The 13,971-nt window shown below is 38.2% G+C and overlaps 1 protein-coding gene across 2 annotated transcripts in view; it reads left to right on the top strand.

The window, feature by feature from the left end:
• LOC117785645 (locomotion-related protein Hikaru genki) overlaps window positions 1–4,258 on the top strand; it is a 29,273-nt gene extending 25,015 nt beyond the window's left edge. For both annotated transcript variants that reach the window (XM_034623777.1, XM_034623776.1), the window contains 4 exons: window positions 552–888; window positions 1,360–1,848; window positions 2,551–2,733; window positions 3,005–4,258. In XM_034623777.1, coding sequence (XP_034479668.1) covers window positions 552–888; window positions 1,360–1,848; window positions 2,551–2,733; window positions 3,005–3,231 — 1,236 coding nt within the window. In that variant the 3' untranslated portion in view covers window positions 3,232–4,258. The remainder of the gene's footprint in view (window positions 1–551; window positions 889–1,359; window positions 1,849–2,550; window positions 2,734–3,004) is intronic.
• Window positions 4,259–13,971: the final 9,713 nt, after the last annotated feature.

Genomic DNA, 13,971 nt, shown 5'->3' with positions numbered 1-13,971 from the left:
ACATAGACAATCACATGCGCAGACTCACATACACGTACACATACAAAAAATGTAGTGTCTGCCCAAGTAGTGGGTCTTTTTATGGCTTTTGACAATTTGACAATAAACAATTTTGTATGCACGGCTTTAGCATTGGGCACTGGGCAGCGTGAATCACAGATCGATAAACAAACACACTTACACACACACACACACAGTTACTCTGTTACATTTACAGCAAACTGAAATAAACAACACTCTGGAAAACTGCACGCCAGCACGCCCTAAAAAAGCCACGCCCCCGTCCAAGAGAGTGCGCCTTTTAAATTGTATAAACAGCTTGTAAATAAATCTAAACAAATCTTCTGTACTCTCTCTCTCTCTCTCTCTCTCTCTCTCTTTCTCTCTCTCTCTCTTGCTCTCTTCTAACAATTTTGCCAATTCTCACGCACTGCACGTTCTATCGCTTCATTTAAAATGCCTGAATCTCGTCTCATGTCTCTCGTCTCTCGTCATTCGTCACTCGCCTGTTGTCCCCTCCATTCAACACCTTGTCGTGCCTCATCCTACAGAACGTGGGCTGGGATCTGCCACATGGTCACTCGCTGCAGGCCCGCTGCCAGGAGCTGGGCATCTACAAGCTGCTGGGAGAGTCGCGTGTCCTCTGCTCGAATGGATTGTGGGCACCACGCATGCCCAGCTGTGTGCCGACCACCATTCTGACCAACTACTCCGAGGACAGTGCTCCCTCCATCCGTGTCAAGATCTTCAATGGCTCCCACTCCTTTGAGCCCTCCGGCGTGATGGCTGTACCGCCACATAGCACCGTTCAAATGGATTGCATGTATCCGAGGGTGAGAGGTACTCCCGAATGGAGCTGGACCAGCTGGTATATGCAGTACAGCACAGGTGGGGCAAGAGGATAATTCACATATTCTTAAGATTTTTAAATACTTTTCGAATTTTATTGTAATATTTTCAATCATATTTCAAGTGAAATAATTTAATATTTTTCACTATTTTTACATTTATATTCTTTTAATGAAATAAATTTCTCTTTGTTTAAGCTTTTAGTTATTTATTAAGAGTGTTTTTGCTATAATTAATATCTGCTTTGAAATGTTTTCAGTGACTTTAAAGTTAATAATAATTTAATTAAAAATATTTCAATTTAATTTAAAATATTATTCAAAGTTTTTCTGCTCTTGATTAATTTCCTGTACATTAAAAATCTTTCTTTAAATTAAAAAATCAAATTTAAATTTACACATTTTTTGTAGATTTTACCCTTTTTACCGTTAAAATTATTTAAGAATATAAAAGCAACATTAAATAGTTAGCCCAGAGTGTTAATCGATAGCAATTGTGATTTTATTGCAGGCTGGTCACCCGCTGGGGAGGAGAAGGCGGTTCGTTATCGTCTGACCATCAAGAATATCGAGAACAATGATTCGGGCACCTTCACCTGCACCTCACCGCGTGGCTTGACAAACAGCATTGCCGTGGTGGTGGCCACTTCGACATGCCCGCAGCTAATGGAACCGATGGCGCCGCTCAGGCTGCGACTCGAGGGCAATAAGTTGGGCCAGCGAGCGCTATATGAGTGCCCCGAGGGTTTTAGGCTGGATGGCGCATGGAATGCCACCTGCCTGGCCTCAGGCAATTGGTCATCGCCATCGCCAACATGCCATCCCATTCAATGTCCACGTCTCGTCCTTGACGATCCCCATCTCAGTCTCATCGAGCTCAATACATCGGCATGGGGGCGGGCGGTGTTCAAATGCCAATGGGGATTCAAGCTGACCGGACCGGCGCTGCTGGACTGTGAGCCGACGGGTGTCTGGAGTGGCCCAGTGCCACGCTGCAAAGGTGAGTGCGAAGACAGTCCTCTCTCCCCTTCTATTGCCACTTTAGCAGTGAATCTACTGCTTAATTAACTCAATTGCACAGCTAATTACCTAATTAATCTCGTCTAATTGCGCTCAATTGAAGTGCAGACTCTCTTGACAATCGATAAGGTTTCAAGCTTCATTCAAAGTGAAATCACAACATCTTCCAATTGAAACTGTTTCACACTCATTAAAAATAACAAGCATTCGCCTCTCAAGACTTGTAAGCAATCGATAAGCTTATCGATAAGTTGAGAATGTTATCGCTTTTGGGATTTAAACTATCTCGTTCTCATTTGGATCATTTAGAATGATACTTTAAATTAATAAATCAAATTTAAATTCAAAAATCTGCTGGTAAATTTTAACTTAAATTTACTATTACATAAAACATTTAGTTGACACTAAATATATTTATTAATAAATAAGAAAAAAATTGTATTATACAAAATAGGGACCAATAAGTGCTAAAATTTACATTCCAAAAGAAAATCTCTTAAGATTTGACAATATGATGACAGTTTGACGACTTTAAGAAATCTTTAAAGGGGAAAGTATGAAAAAAATGGTTTGTGGTGAAAATAAATGAATATAAAGCTGAATCAAATAAGAATAAATTAATCGATTTAATTCTCTCTCTGTTTTTTTCTCCTTCTCTCTCTTTCGTTCTTTTCGACCGTAGTCATCCAGTGCGTAATGCCAATTGCTCCGCTTAATGGACGCATTGGAGGCACCAGCCTGAGCCAGCGTCGTTTAACAGTTGGCGCTCTGGTCACATTCAGCTGCAACGATGGCCACACTCTGGTCGGCGAGTCGAGCATCATATGCACGGAGAACGGGTTCTGGTCGCACTCGCCACCATTTTGTAAGTAGACAACCGATAATGCAAACACATAATGCACATAAAATACGCTGCGAATCCTTGCGTAATCTCTCTCTCTGAAAGTGGGCCCCACTCACAAATCAAATGAATTAATGAAACTTGTGTTGTATTTCCGCTGTATAACGAAACAATCGATTACCAATACCGATACCGATACCGATACCGATCTCGAAACGATAATCACAATTCAACCATGTACATCATGTAACATCACTACATCAATCCATGACATCCATGCATCCATCTCGCTCAGGCAAATCGCAGTGTCCCTATCCGGGTGATCCCCCGAACGGCCTAATCGCTCCACTTAAATTCAACTATGATGCGGGCGATTATCTGAGCGTCCAATGTCGGCCCGGCTTCATACAGATCCAGACGAACGAGGATCACACCACGGGGCCGCCCGAGCGGCCAAAATGTCAGCCAGATGGCAAGTGGTCAGGCCCGTTGCCCAAATGTCGCAGCTACGAGGAAGTGTAGCTTTCCCAATCCAACACCACCACCACCTCCACCATCACCTTCACCACCAACAATAATGTCAACCAAGGATGAGGAATTTCTAGGCCTGGCTAAAGCTGGAGCTGGAGTCGAGTTAGTCGCAGTCCAAGTCCACTTTGAAGTTACTTTCCATCGAGTTGGCAGTCCCCGATTAAGTATTATGTAACCATTACTTGTATACAATTTTGTGGAAGATGAAATGAAAACAACAAAAGCAAATGTCGAAAAAACCCGAGTGATATTTAGATTAACTTAGTGAGAGGTATCAAAATTAATTAATTAATATAATTCTAATTGTCGAATATTTTGTATTGGCCCTAATTAAACTTCAACTTGAAATCACTCGCAGATTTACCTAACATATGTACTTTATCTTATCTACTCTATAACTCAATCTTCAAACTATGTAAATCTCTTCTAGGCCCACTTAAAATTTCAGAGATTTCCACGAGAGAGGTTCTTAAGTGCTAAACGATATGATAATGTTATTATGAGAACATGACAAACCTGAGCAAAATGTAACATAAATATAAATGTTAAATGTTGATAAACGAATTCAAATTATTTGTCACTTTTCTTTGTGAGTTGCTTTATGAACTTTTCAAATAATATTCGAATTTTTCGCTTGAATTAAAAAATACAAAAAAAATTGAATACCTATATATACTTATAATCGACAGTTAATTACAGGTATTCAAAAGATTATAAGCCAGACAAATTCGTAGTTAATTATCTTATAATACTCTTATACTTATACTCCATCTGTACTTATGTAAAGCTCAAAATGATATAAGAGTCAGAGTTATAAAAGTTAATTGATAGATTGATTGATTGGTTAGTTAGGTGCAGAGCAGTTCCAAAATGCAAACGAAAGTCATATCTCCCTCAATAATAAGTAATACTTATATATATAGATATATATAATTAAGATGTGTATGTATGACGAGCATGTGTATGTACGAGTCTGTAAGCAACTGCAACAGTGAGGAAACTAACTTTTAAATAAAAATCATATAAATTATATATACACATACACATGTACGTGTAAAATGCAATTTGAAATGTCAATGCATTTATGATTGTTTTCACTTCAAGTGGGCGGGCTTTTCTAACATTACAGTTACAGCTACACTTAACCGGGCCAAAAAAGCAAACGCTCAAACCGACGCCGGCTTAATATCCGCCCGAATGTCAGAACATATTCCGACATTGCGAACAAAAGCAATTTTGGCTAAAGCGTAAGTGTGTGCCAAGGAAATACATATTTCATTTGGCAAAGCCAGCAACTGCAGGGCCTAAACACAGCTTTGCTAATGCGAAGGAAATGACGCAGCGTATACGAAAAAAAGCAGTGCGCAAGCAGTGCCCGTTGCAGAAAGCAGTTCGAAGCGAAGATACCCTTGAAAGCAGTTGTAACAGCATTTTTTTACTCTGCAAATTAATATATTCCAACAATTTATTTACCTACTTATTTAAAGATAATTATTGCTCTGTTTACAAAACTTTTAATTGAAGGCTTATATTTAATTCAATGGTTATTTATGACTACAACTTAAAACCTTATATTCTTTACTAATGAGGATAGTAAAAAAGTTGAATACGAAATGAATATAAATAAAAATCGAGATAAACAATCCACAGTTAAATTAAAAATTTGTATATTAAATTTGGGAAGACCTTGAGATATACATAAATAAATATAAAATTTATTAATAAAAAGATTAGGGAACAACTAGGAAATGTCTACGTTAGTATTGAAGCTGAATGGCTAGTGTTATAATTGTTATAGAACTTATTAATATTAAGTTTCAAATATTATAATTTTTACACATTATTCCATGCCTTATAAAGATTAATAAAATTGTTTTAAATGAAGGTAGACTGAAATAAATAGTTTAGTAAGCATATTTTAAACAAAATGCTTATTGGTCTGTGAATCTTAGAACTGGCAGAAGGGCCTGAAGGGTTTCTCATAAAACATTTGCAAACACGCAGTTGTGCACTGTTGAGTGAATGGAGCTGTGCGTATAAGTTGAGTTTCAGGCTATAAACACGCGCACACCCACTTAAACACACACACACGCGCATTTGTACATAGACCTGGCCACACATGGCCAAAATTAATTTGTTTTGTTCTTTTACCTTTGGCAGCCAGAAGCGTAACGCTTCAAATGAAACGATTGACGCTATGTGCCAGCAGCTCATATGGACACACATACATAAGCAGTTGCACACACACACACAAACACACACACACGAGCATACACACATGTGTATAAAAGCCATTGTCGTTTATTCATTTTGGCAATGCCGCCACACACACACAACGCATTTAATGGCAATTTGTGTGTATGAGTGTGTATGAGTGTGCATGTGTGTTAGGGTTTAAGTGCAGTGGGTGGGGGAAAGTGGCAGGGGGAGGGGGTGCCTCACAAAAAGGTGTCTAAATTGAGACGCCATGTCGCAACATTTACTGCCATGTGCGTGATTAAAATTAACTGCCAGTGCCACAGCTACAGTTGCTGCCTCTGCCACATTGCCACACCGCCACATTGCCACATTGCCACATTGCCACATTGCCACACTGCCTCTCTGCTGCTTTTGTAAATTGGTTTTGCTTGTACCCCCCAAAAATTAATACACAAGCGTCACGGCAACATAAAAAACACATTTAGTCGCTACAATTTCAAGCCATGCATTTTAATTGCTCTTAAAGTTTGCACAGCATCATTTTAGGCCAACTAATTAGCGGCTATTGTTAGGGATCCAGTTGAAAATGACACAGCTACAACCTGACACACAACAGTGTGTTTTCGGAAATTTGACAATGACAATAGCAGCAATAAATAGTCTTAAAACAAGCTAATTTTAAAGGCAGCCCAGAAACATATTGTGTTTAAGTTGTATTCTATTTAACAACTTAAAGTCAAACGAAATTAGCAAAGTCTTTACAAAATCTTTCTTAAGACCTAAAATAAAAGTCGTAAAAAAAAAGCTTATTGGTTTCGAGCTGACATTCCAGTTCGATAATATTTAAAAAACAATTTTGATGGTATTTAACAAAAAAAAACAATTCTAATAACAAACAATAATTCGAAATAAATATTTTGTTATATAAAGAAGAATTTTAGAATGTAAAACCTTTTTTTTTAATGTATGCTAGTACATACTATCAATGACAACACTGCCACAGACACATACACCTACTCACACACACACATAGTTGGGTAGCATAGGGCAATTAGTTGTGGATGCGGATGCGTTGCCATTTCCGCGGCTCAAGTTGCGCTTGTGATTGCGCTTGTGATTGTGATTGGGATTGGGATTTGCGCAAAAGTTGCGCAATTTTCATTAGCACCTCGAAAACTTTGCCACTGCGCTGTGTTAAAGAGCCAACGCAGCCAGGATACGCTGGGATACAGCAGGATGTGCGAGGATATTTGCCAACTGCAGCCGTTGCTTTGCTGCTTAAACATATCACAACTGCAATATTTTCTGGCCAAGCCCAATGAGCTATGCATGTCACGTAGAACAGCATCTCCCACACACACACACACACAGACACACACACACACACACACACACACACACACACTCACACCCACTTCTATATAAAAAACGAGCTGCAATGGCATCACGGTTTTGGTCTCTGACACCCGCAGCTAACTCTGCCCCTCTGACTCCTCTGCTCCTCCTCCCTCCTGAGGTTGATGTTAAATGCATGCCAAAGCCGAAGGCTAACTACACTTGCCCCCTTGCCCCATTGTGTGGCATGCCCGCTTGACGGGTTAGAGACAAAGTGCACTGGTGGCCATAAAGTTATCTATGCCATTTATTCGCACAATTCGCTTGCTTTAAACTTGTGCTCATCATTCCACAGCCGCATAGCTGACAAATTTTAACTCAGGCAACTATATTGGACATGATAAAATACCAAGTAAAATTTATGTATGTTATATCACATAATTTTATTTATATCCCTTGTCTAACCGTACTCATCCATTTTATAGAATATGATTAATATTACCCTCGACAATTGCTTGTGATGAAGTGCCAATTGGTTTTTTGACTGAGTTAAACTTGGCAAAAAATATTTAAGAATATATATTTAAGCGGCTTTTTAGACAGTAGTAGATGCCCCTTAAAGTATGCTCTAAAATGTATTATGAAGTAAAAATAATTATACAGCTAGTCAAGTAATTGTACTGACAAAAAGAATATACAATATAGTAGAAAAATAAAAAACCACAAAAATTCTAAACAATTTGTTTATTTTTTTATTTTATTTATTCAGTAAAAAAAAATCGGAGCAGCTCTTTTATGAAACTGTCCAACAGGGTATAACAACTAAAATGCTGTTTAAATTTGTATGCAAAACTGAAGAAACAATTACTCAGTGCAGAATGACACTTGGCTCGGTTTTTGCTATTAGCATTGGCATTGGCACGAACATTTGGGCTCGGCAAATTGCTCGACAAAACATCAATCAACATTGTTATAAATAATAACTGAAACAAGGACTAAGTCGCACCTTGACAACGTTGAATTTCTATCAATAGTTTAGTCTTGGGTTAAATAACATGACAGGCTAGGTTAGGGGAGTTATTAATGATACCAATAAGCATATCATACTCACATTTGATTAATGCTCCTCTATTGACAGCTGCTGGGCAGGATTCTAACACTCATTCATGCTTAACAAGCAGCTGCAGCAGGCAGTCTCTAAAAGCATGTACATGGAGATGTTGCACACTCCGTTAACAGTGGGCAATGATATTAAAAATGTGCACACTTAAAATCTGGCAAAACTAAAGCCCCGTTAAGTATATCGATAGTAATTGTGCCAAATATTGTAAGTATGTATTTTAAAAATAAATTTTTGATTAATTTAAAATTATAGGTGTCAAAGAAAATTGAGGAAGAAATTCAAAAGGGAATACTGACTGAGGAAAATGGAATAAAAAAAACATTTTTAAAAATGAAAATATATATGAAAATAAAAAAAAAAATTTTATAAGGTGTCTTTAAGATGCTATTCCAGAAAAACTATCAAAACGTTATAATCTTGTAAGTTAATACTATTTTTACGCTTAACCAATCAGATATCACACTGTGCGTTGGGCGCACTTTATCGCATATCCTGGTGAGGTTTTGTTACAGGAGGCCTGTCTGTCTGCCTGTCTGTCTGTCTGCCTGGTTGGTTAGCTTGTTAGCGCAGCTGCATATGAAATTCGATGCGAGCTTTTGGCAATTTATTTCAATTTGTTGCATCAAAGGAACGAACTGGGGGTCAAAGTGCAAACGCAATGCGCATGCCAGCCTTAATTACGGGATAAATCAAGCGAGAGAGAGTGAGAGAGAGAGAGAGAGGCCAATACTTGCTGGAGCTGGCCATTCATAATTGTTAGGCTGATTGGCAGCTCGTTTTCCAAGCAAATTGGACAACACTCTTAATGCTTTCGGCCAGCCTTAAATGTGCAACACTGCGTATGCGTTATACCAGTTTCAAAATCGGCGGTCTACTGATAATTGTGGAATGCGCTCTGCTGTTTGTCTGTCAACTAATTAACCTACGGCTGCGGTTTAAACGAAAGCTGTAGCTTTAATTAAAATCTCACCTGCTGCTAGCAATTCTTCTTCTTTTTAAACTGTTGCAGCTGGCAGCAGAGTCTAAATATTTGATATTGTGTTCAACCTCCTCTCTTGGAAACCGCAACCACTTGAACTTTGTCTGGCAATTGCTCCCCAAGGAGCATTTTGTTACGTAGCGTGCTCCAATTAATTCTCATGCACAAGCACACACTCAAAGACACACACACACACACACACACACAAACACAGAGCAAAGCCAACATTTAACTTTGAAGCGCATTACGCATACGCCACGTTGCCTTTGCCTTTGCTGCTTAACTGATTCATTTCATGCGAATTAACATTTAGATTAAAAGGCAACACGCGCACAAAAATGCAAAATAACTGAAATTGCAACAAAAGAAAACGGAAAAAAAATAATAATACAAAAAAAAATATATATTAACATTTTTCATAAATATTTATTGAAAGCCAACGTCTTTGGCGACTTTCAACCAACAGTTTCAACTGCAGCAATCTAACTTCTCACAATATCGGACTGTGACCAAAAAACCCACGGCAAAAACCCAAACCAAGCCATAGCAAAGTACTTTGCATTTTGCAGAATGTAATAAGAGATGAAAGCAAACAACAGGAGCAGCAACAGCACAAAAAGGAAGTCAACCAACTGGCAACCGGACACATTTCTCGCTCCCTCTGAAATGAAATCGAAAATAAATAAAAGAATAAAAGTAGCAGCTGCTTGAAGGAACACAATGTTATTATTGTTATAGCTCTGATTGCAATGGATGCCATTCTCTAGATACTTAAGGAACTGACAGAAAAAAATAGTTCAATTTATTTCTGATGCAGCAAGCATTTTTAAGATATTCAATTATGAATACTAATTGAGGACACTTGAATAAAGGCAGTAACACTAAGCAGTACAAGCAGTTAAAATACACTGCTTGTGCAATTTATATTAAACTGTTACTGTTAACTGAGCGAAGCGAGATCAGAGAACGTTTACATTGCGGGCAAGATTAGCATAAGAATGTTATGTTAAATTAAAATTAACGCATTATGTGAATGGTAACATAGTAAGTTTTTGTTACGTAAGTCTTCAGTTTACATGGCTTGCGTAGTTAACAGTTGCATAATAAGTTACATTTTTAATATTATAAATACGCCATGTATTGCATATATTTAAAACAGAGTTTGTATGAAAATAACAATTTTATTTCGGCATGCATAGAATATATTTAGCCAAATCTTACCACTATTTCAAGCGCTGCTGTTGAATATATGAATGCATAACAAAATATTAAAAGTCATCAGCTCATTGAAATGCAAATTGCTGAATACTGTGGGTGGCTTTAAGCTGTCACGCTGTTTGTTTATTTTTATTAAATTTTGTAAAATGTGCAGAAAGATGAAATATTATTATGTTACTCGCATGTGATATGTATTATAATTTAACGTACTCGTATCTATGTACTGATGTTTTGCAGTGAATTGAACTTCCGTTTGTCGTTTACAGCTCACTGGGTTTTAATATAAAATGAATGCAAAAACAACAACGACAACAAATTGAGTCACACGCTGCGCTCACTTCATAAAACGGCGGCAGGCAAATCAAATTCCTTAACACCTACACACAAAAAGCAGTCTCCGTCTCAGTCTCAGTCGCCGAGCTCCTGCCGTGCCCGAGTAATATAAATAATAAGCATAACAGCAGGCGCAGGCAACAACAATAGCAATAAAAGCGTAACAACTGCAAGGACCAAGCACCAAGGAGCAAACACAAAGACAAAGTCTGCTGGGAGGCAACAAAAGTACAAGCACAAATGACAATTGACACGAGTTGGCAGCTTGCTGCGTTCCAAGTAGAGGGGTGGGCCACGGCAGGGCCAGGAGTGGGGCAGGAGCAGGAGCAGGAGCGGGAGTAGGGTGTGTCTACAACTTTTTGTTTGCACTTTGCGCAATTTATTTTATTGTTGTTTGGCAAACAACTTTCATCATAAGTTACCAGCTGGTTCGCAAAACGCCACTCAATTTCGGTCGCCATTTGAAAGAAAGTTGTCAAGTTGCGTTTTGGATTATTAGTTGCCAAGACAAGGGGGAAAAAGGGGAAATGAGCGTGGTGTGGCATTGCGTCTCATTACCATAAGCAGTTTGCCAGGTGGCATGCAAATTTGTCATGCAACCCAGCTGCAGAAAAACCTCTGCAAATTTGCATGCCAAATCAGCAAATGCAAATGCATTAATTGAGCTCACTTCTCTCTCTCTCTCTCCCTCTCTCTCACTCTGCTTATCTCTTTCGCGCTGTGTGTGCTGAAAGGATTTGCATACGCAAAGTGAATCAATTCAAAGCCAAAAAGTCAATCAAACTGTAAAAATAAATGTAAATAAATATAACAAACACACATTGAGAGGGAGTTGAACTGTTGGTCAGTTGCCTGCGCCAAAATCCACTGTTAAAAAAGTCTCTAAACCGCTGTCCATTTGCAGTGCGGCATGTGTGTGTTTTGGGTGTGTGTGTGTGTGTGGGGAACAATAAATAAAGTCTAGCCGACGAACACTTCAAAAAACAATTATGGTTGCCAGCGGGATATGCATGACTGCAGCAGGAGCTGGATTCGTCCATTTGGGATTGGGATTTGAGTTTGGAATCTGGTTTGGTTTGGTATGGAGTTGGGTTCGGGGTCGGGGTCGGGGAATTGGGGTAGCACTGCAGTTGGAGAATTCACATTCTCTGTGGATGCTGCATTGGTTCACTGGCCGCAAAAAGTTTATGCGCTTGTTTATACAATACAAATAAATATGGCGCAAAGTCTTGGTAACATAAATAATATGCAAGAATGCAATAACAGAGTGTGCTGGACATGACAGATACCCAGCAAGGGCCAAGCGAGATAGGGAGAAAGAAAAAGAGAGATAATGGGTGGAATATAGAAAAGGATTTAGGAAGAAAAGAATAATGGGAGGTAGGGAGAGTGAAAGATAGCGAGCTAGGGCAAAAATTAAAGTAGTGAAAATTACAAAAGAGAGCAAAAGTGAATCATAAGAGATAATTAAAGAAAAGGAGTAAGAAAGAAAAAGTTAAAGTGAGAGAATTAGAAGATATTTTTAGGAAAGGGAGGAAAACAGTTGATAGTGGAAAAACATAGAAAATAAGAATAAGGAAAAGGAATTAGTCAGGAAGAGAGCAACTGACAGGGATCAAGAGAAGATAAGAGAAAAATTGGGGACAAAGAGGGAAAACAGATAAAGAGAAAAATGGAAATGAAAATGGGATACTTTAGTGTAATGAAGAAAACTAATCAAAAGCAAAAACAAAGGGAGCTTAAGCTAAAAAAAAGAACAGCCAACTACAGAAAGACTTCTCTACATTAAGCTTCCTTAATACAGTGAAACTTTTCTTAGAGTGCAATGATTTCAAATACTCGAATTTACAGTCCAGCAAGAAAAATAATATTTATTTTATCATACGAGATTTCTTCTCAATAAAGTTTCTGCATTGATTTTCTGTAGGGAAATTCTTCTGTAAAACAATTAAAAATTGCACATGCAATTTCCAAATATTTCTGGCTTTAGCTAAAACTTTATTCCTGATTGCCTACAGGGTATTAGGAAGCAAAAACACTAGCATCAGAAGCATGGCGTGAATTTGCTGCCAACCGGAAACGGAAGTGGAGCTGGAAGTGGAAGTGGCTGTGTAGTTGTTATGCCTGTGTGTGTGTGTGTGTGTGTGTGTGTGTGTGTGTGTGTTGAAAAAACAATGGCACACTGTTCAATGCTGTACATAATTGTTTACAACTGTTGGCATTGTTTTGTTATTGACAAGAAGCGCCAGCCAAAATGCCAGAAGGTAAAAGGGCAAAGGTCACTAGCCAACAACAACAGTGACTAATTTTAGCCATGTCAGCAACTAGCACAAATTAAAGCTGTTAATAACATTAGCATAGTGATGAAAAGCGGGAAAGCGAGCATGCCAATGAACGTGTGATGAAGAAGGAATTGTTGTCAGGAAAAGCGCGAATTTCCACCATCAAGTCAGAGTGCTCACATATGCGAAATCAGATTTGAAACACATTTGCCTCAAAGCCAATTAAGGTTGCCAACGTGGTTGCTGGCCAAAAAGGTTTCCCCACACCCACCCCCCCTCAACTGAGTTGAATGATGAACGACGAGCAGACAGAAAGTGGATGGGACTGAGGGTAAGACCAGGAATTGTATTTGTAGGAGGAGTGGAAATAGCAGCTGGAATCGTAGTTGATCTGATGATGGCAATGGCAACGAGCTATCAAAGGGCAATGGGGGAAAAAGGAGCAACAACTTGTGTGTGTGTGTGTGTGTAAATATGGCAGAAAACATATGCAAGGTTGTCTACGAGGGCGGCACAAAAAGATGCCATCAGTTATAGATCAAAATAAATGAGTTAAATATTGAGTTGATGCCTTAAATTTAAAATTTGCTGAATAACTTGCGAGTCCTTTAATCTTCTAAAGGACTTTCAAAAATTTTATTGTAAACACGTTTTTCGTATTGTCAGAAAATGTTATAGCTTTAGCTATTGTAGTCTCTAGGAGATCATGGTAAATGGTTGGACAGACAGACGGACATTTCAGTAAATAAAGGACTATATTGACTTGGCAGTCGATGCTGATTTAAAATTTACGTATATGATTCATATAAGGATTGTCGCATCTTCTTCTATTTTCTTTTAACAAACTTTATAAACACTTTTTTATTTAAGGATTTTATTAACAAGATCTAAAAATACTTAACATTAGTTACAAATTGAAACAATTTCAATTCAAACATGCTTTAAATACAGCAAAAAATAATGCATTGCCATAATTAAAAGAAAATTTATAAATTGAGGGTCGAAATCTACAGTATCTGCTGGAATCTCGAGGAACAGGCTATCACAGACTTCGAAGCATTCAAAAGTCTCTCAATATACATTTTTTTCAGTTTTCTTATATTATGGCAGTTACTTTAGTTCCTTACCTCTTAGGAAGCTACTACTGATGTTCCAGATTTTCCTCTTCCTGTTGCTTCGTTCGTCTGCTCATTTGGCCAATGCTTAAAGTGCTTTGGCATCATGATGGGGCATCAGTTTAAATTCTATTGCCAATTGCAGCC

This window comes from Drosophila innubila, assembly GCF_004354385.1.
Source record: "Drosophila innubila isolate TH190305 chromosome 2R unlocalized genomic scaffold, UK_Dinn_1.0 1_C_2R, whole genome shotgun sequence".
NCBI lineage: Eukaryota > Metazoa > Arthropoda > Insecta > Diptera > Drosophilidae > Drosophila > Drosophila innubila.
The sequence above is the reverse complement of the archived record's forward strand: the minus strand, read 5'-3'. Positions and strand labels throughout refer to the sequence as shown.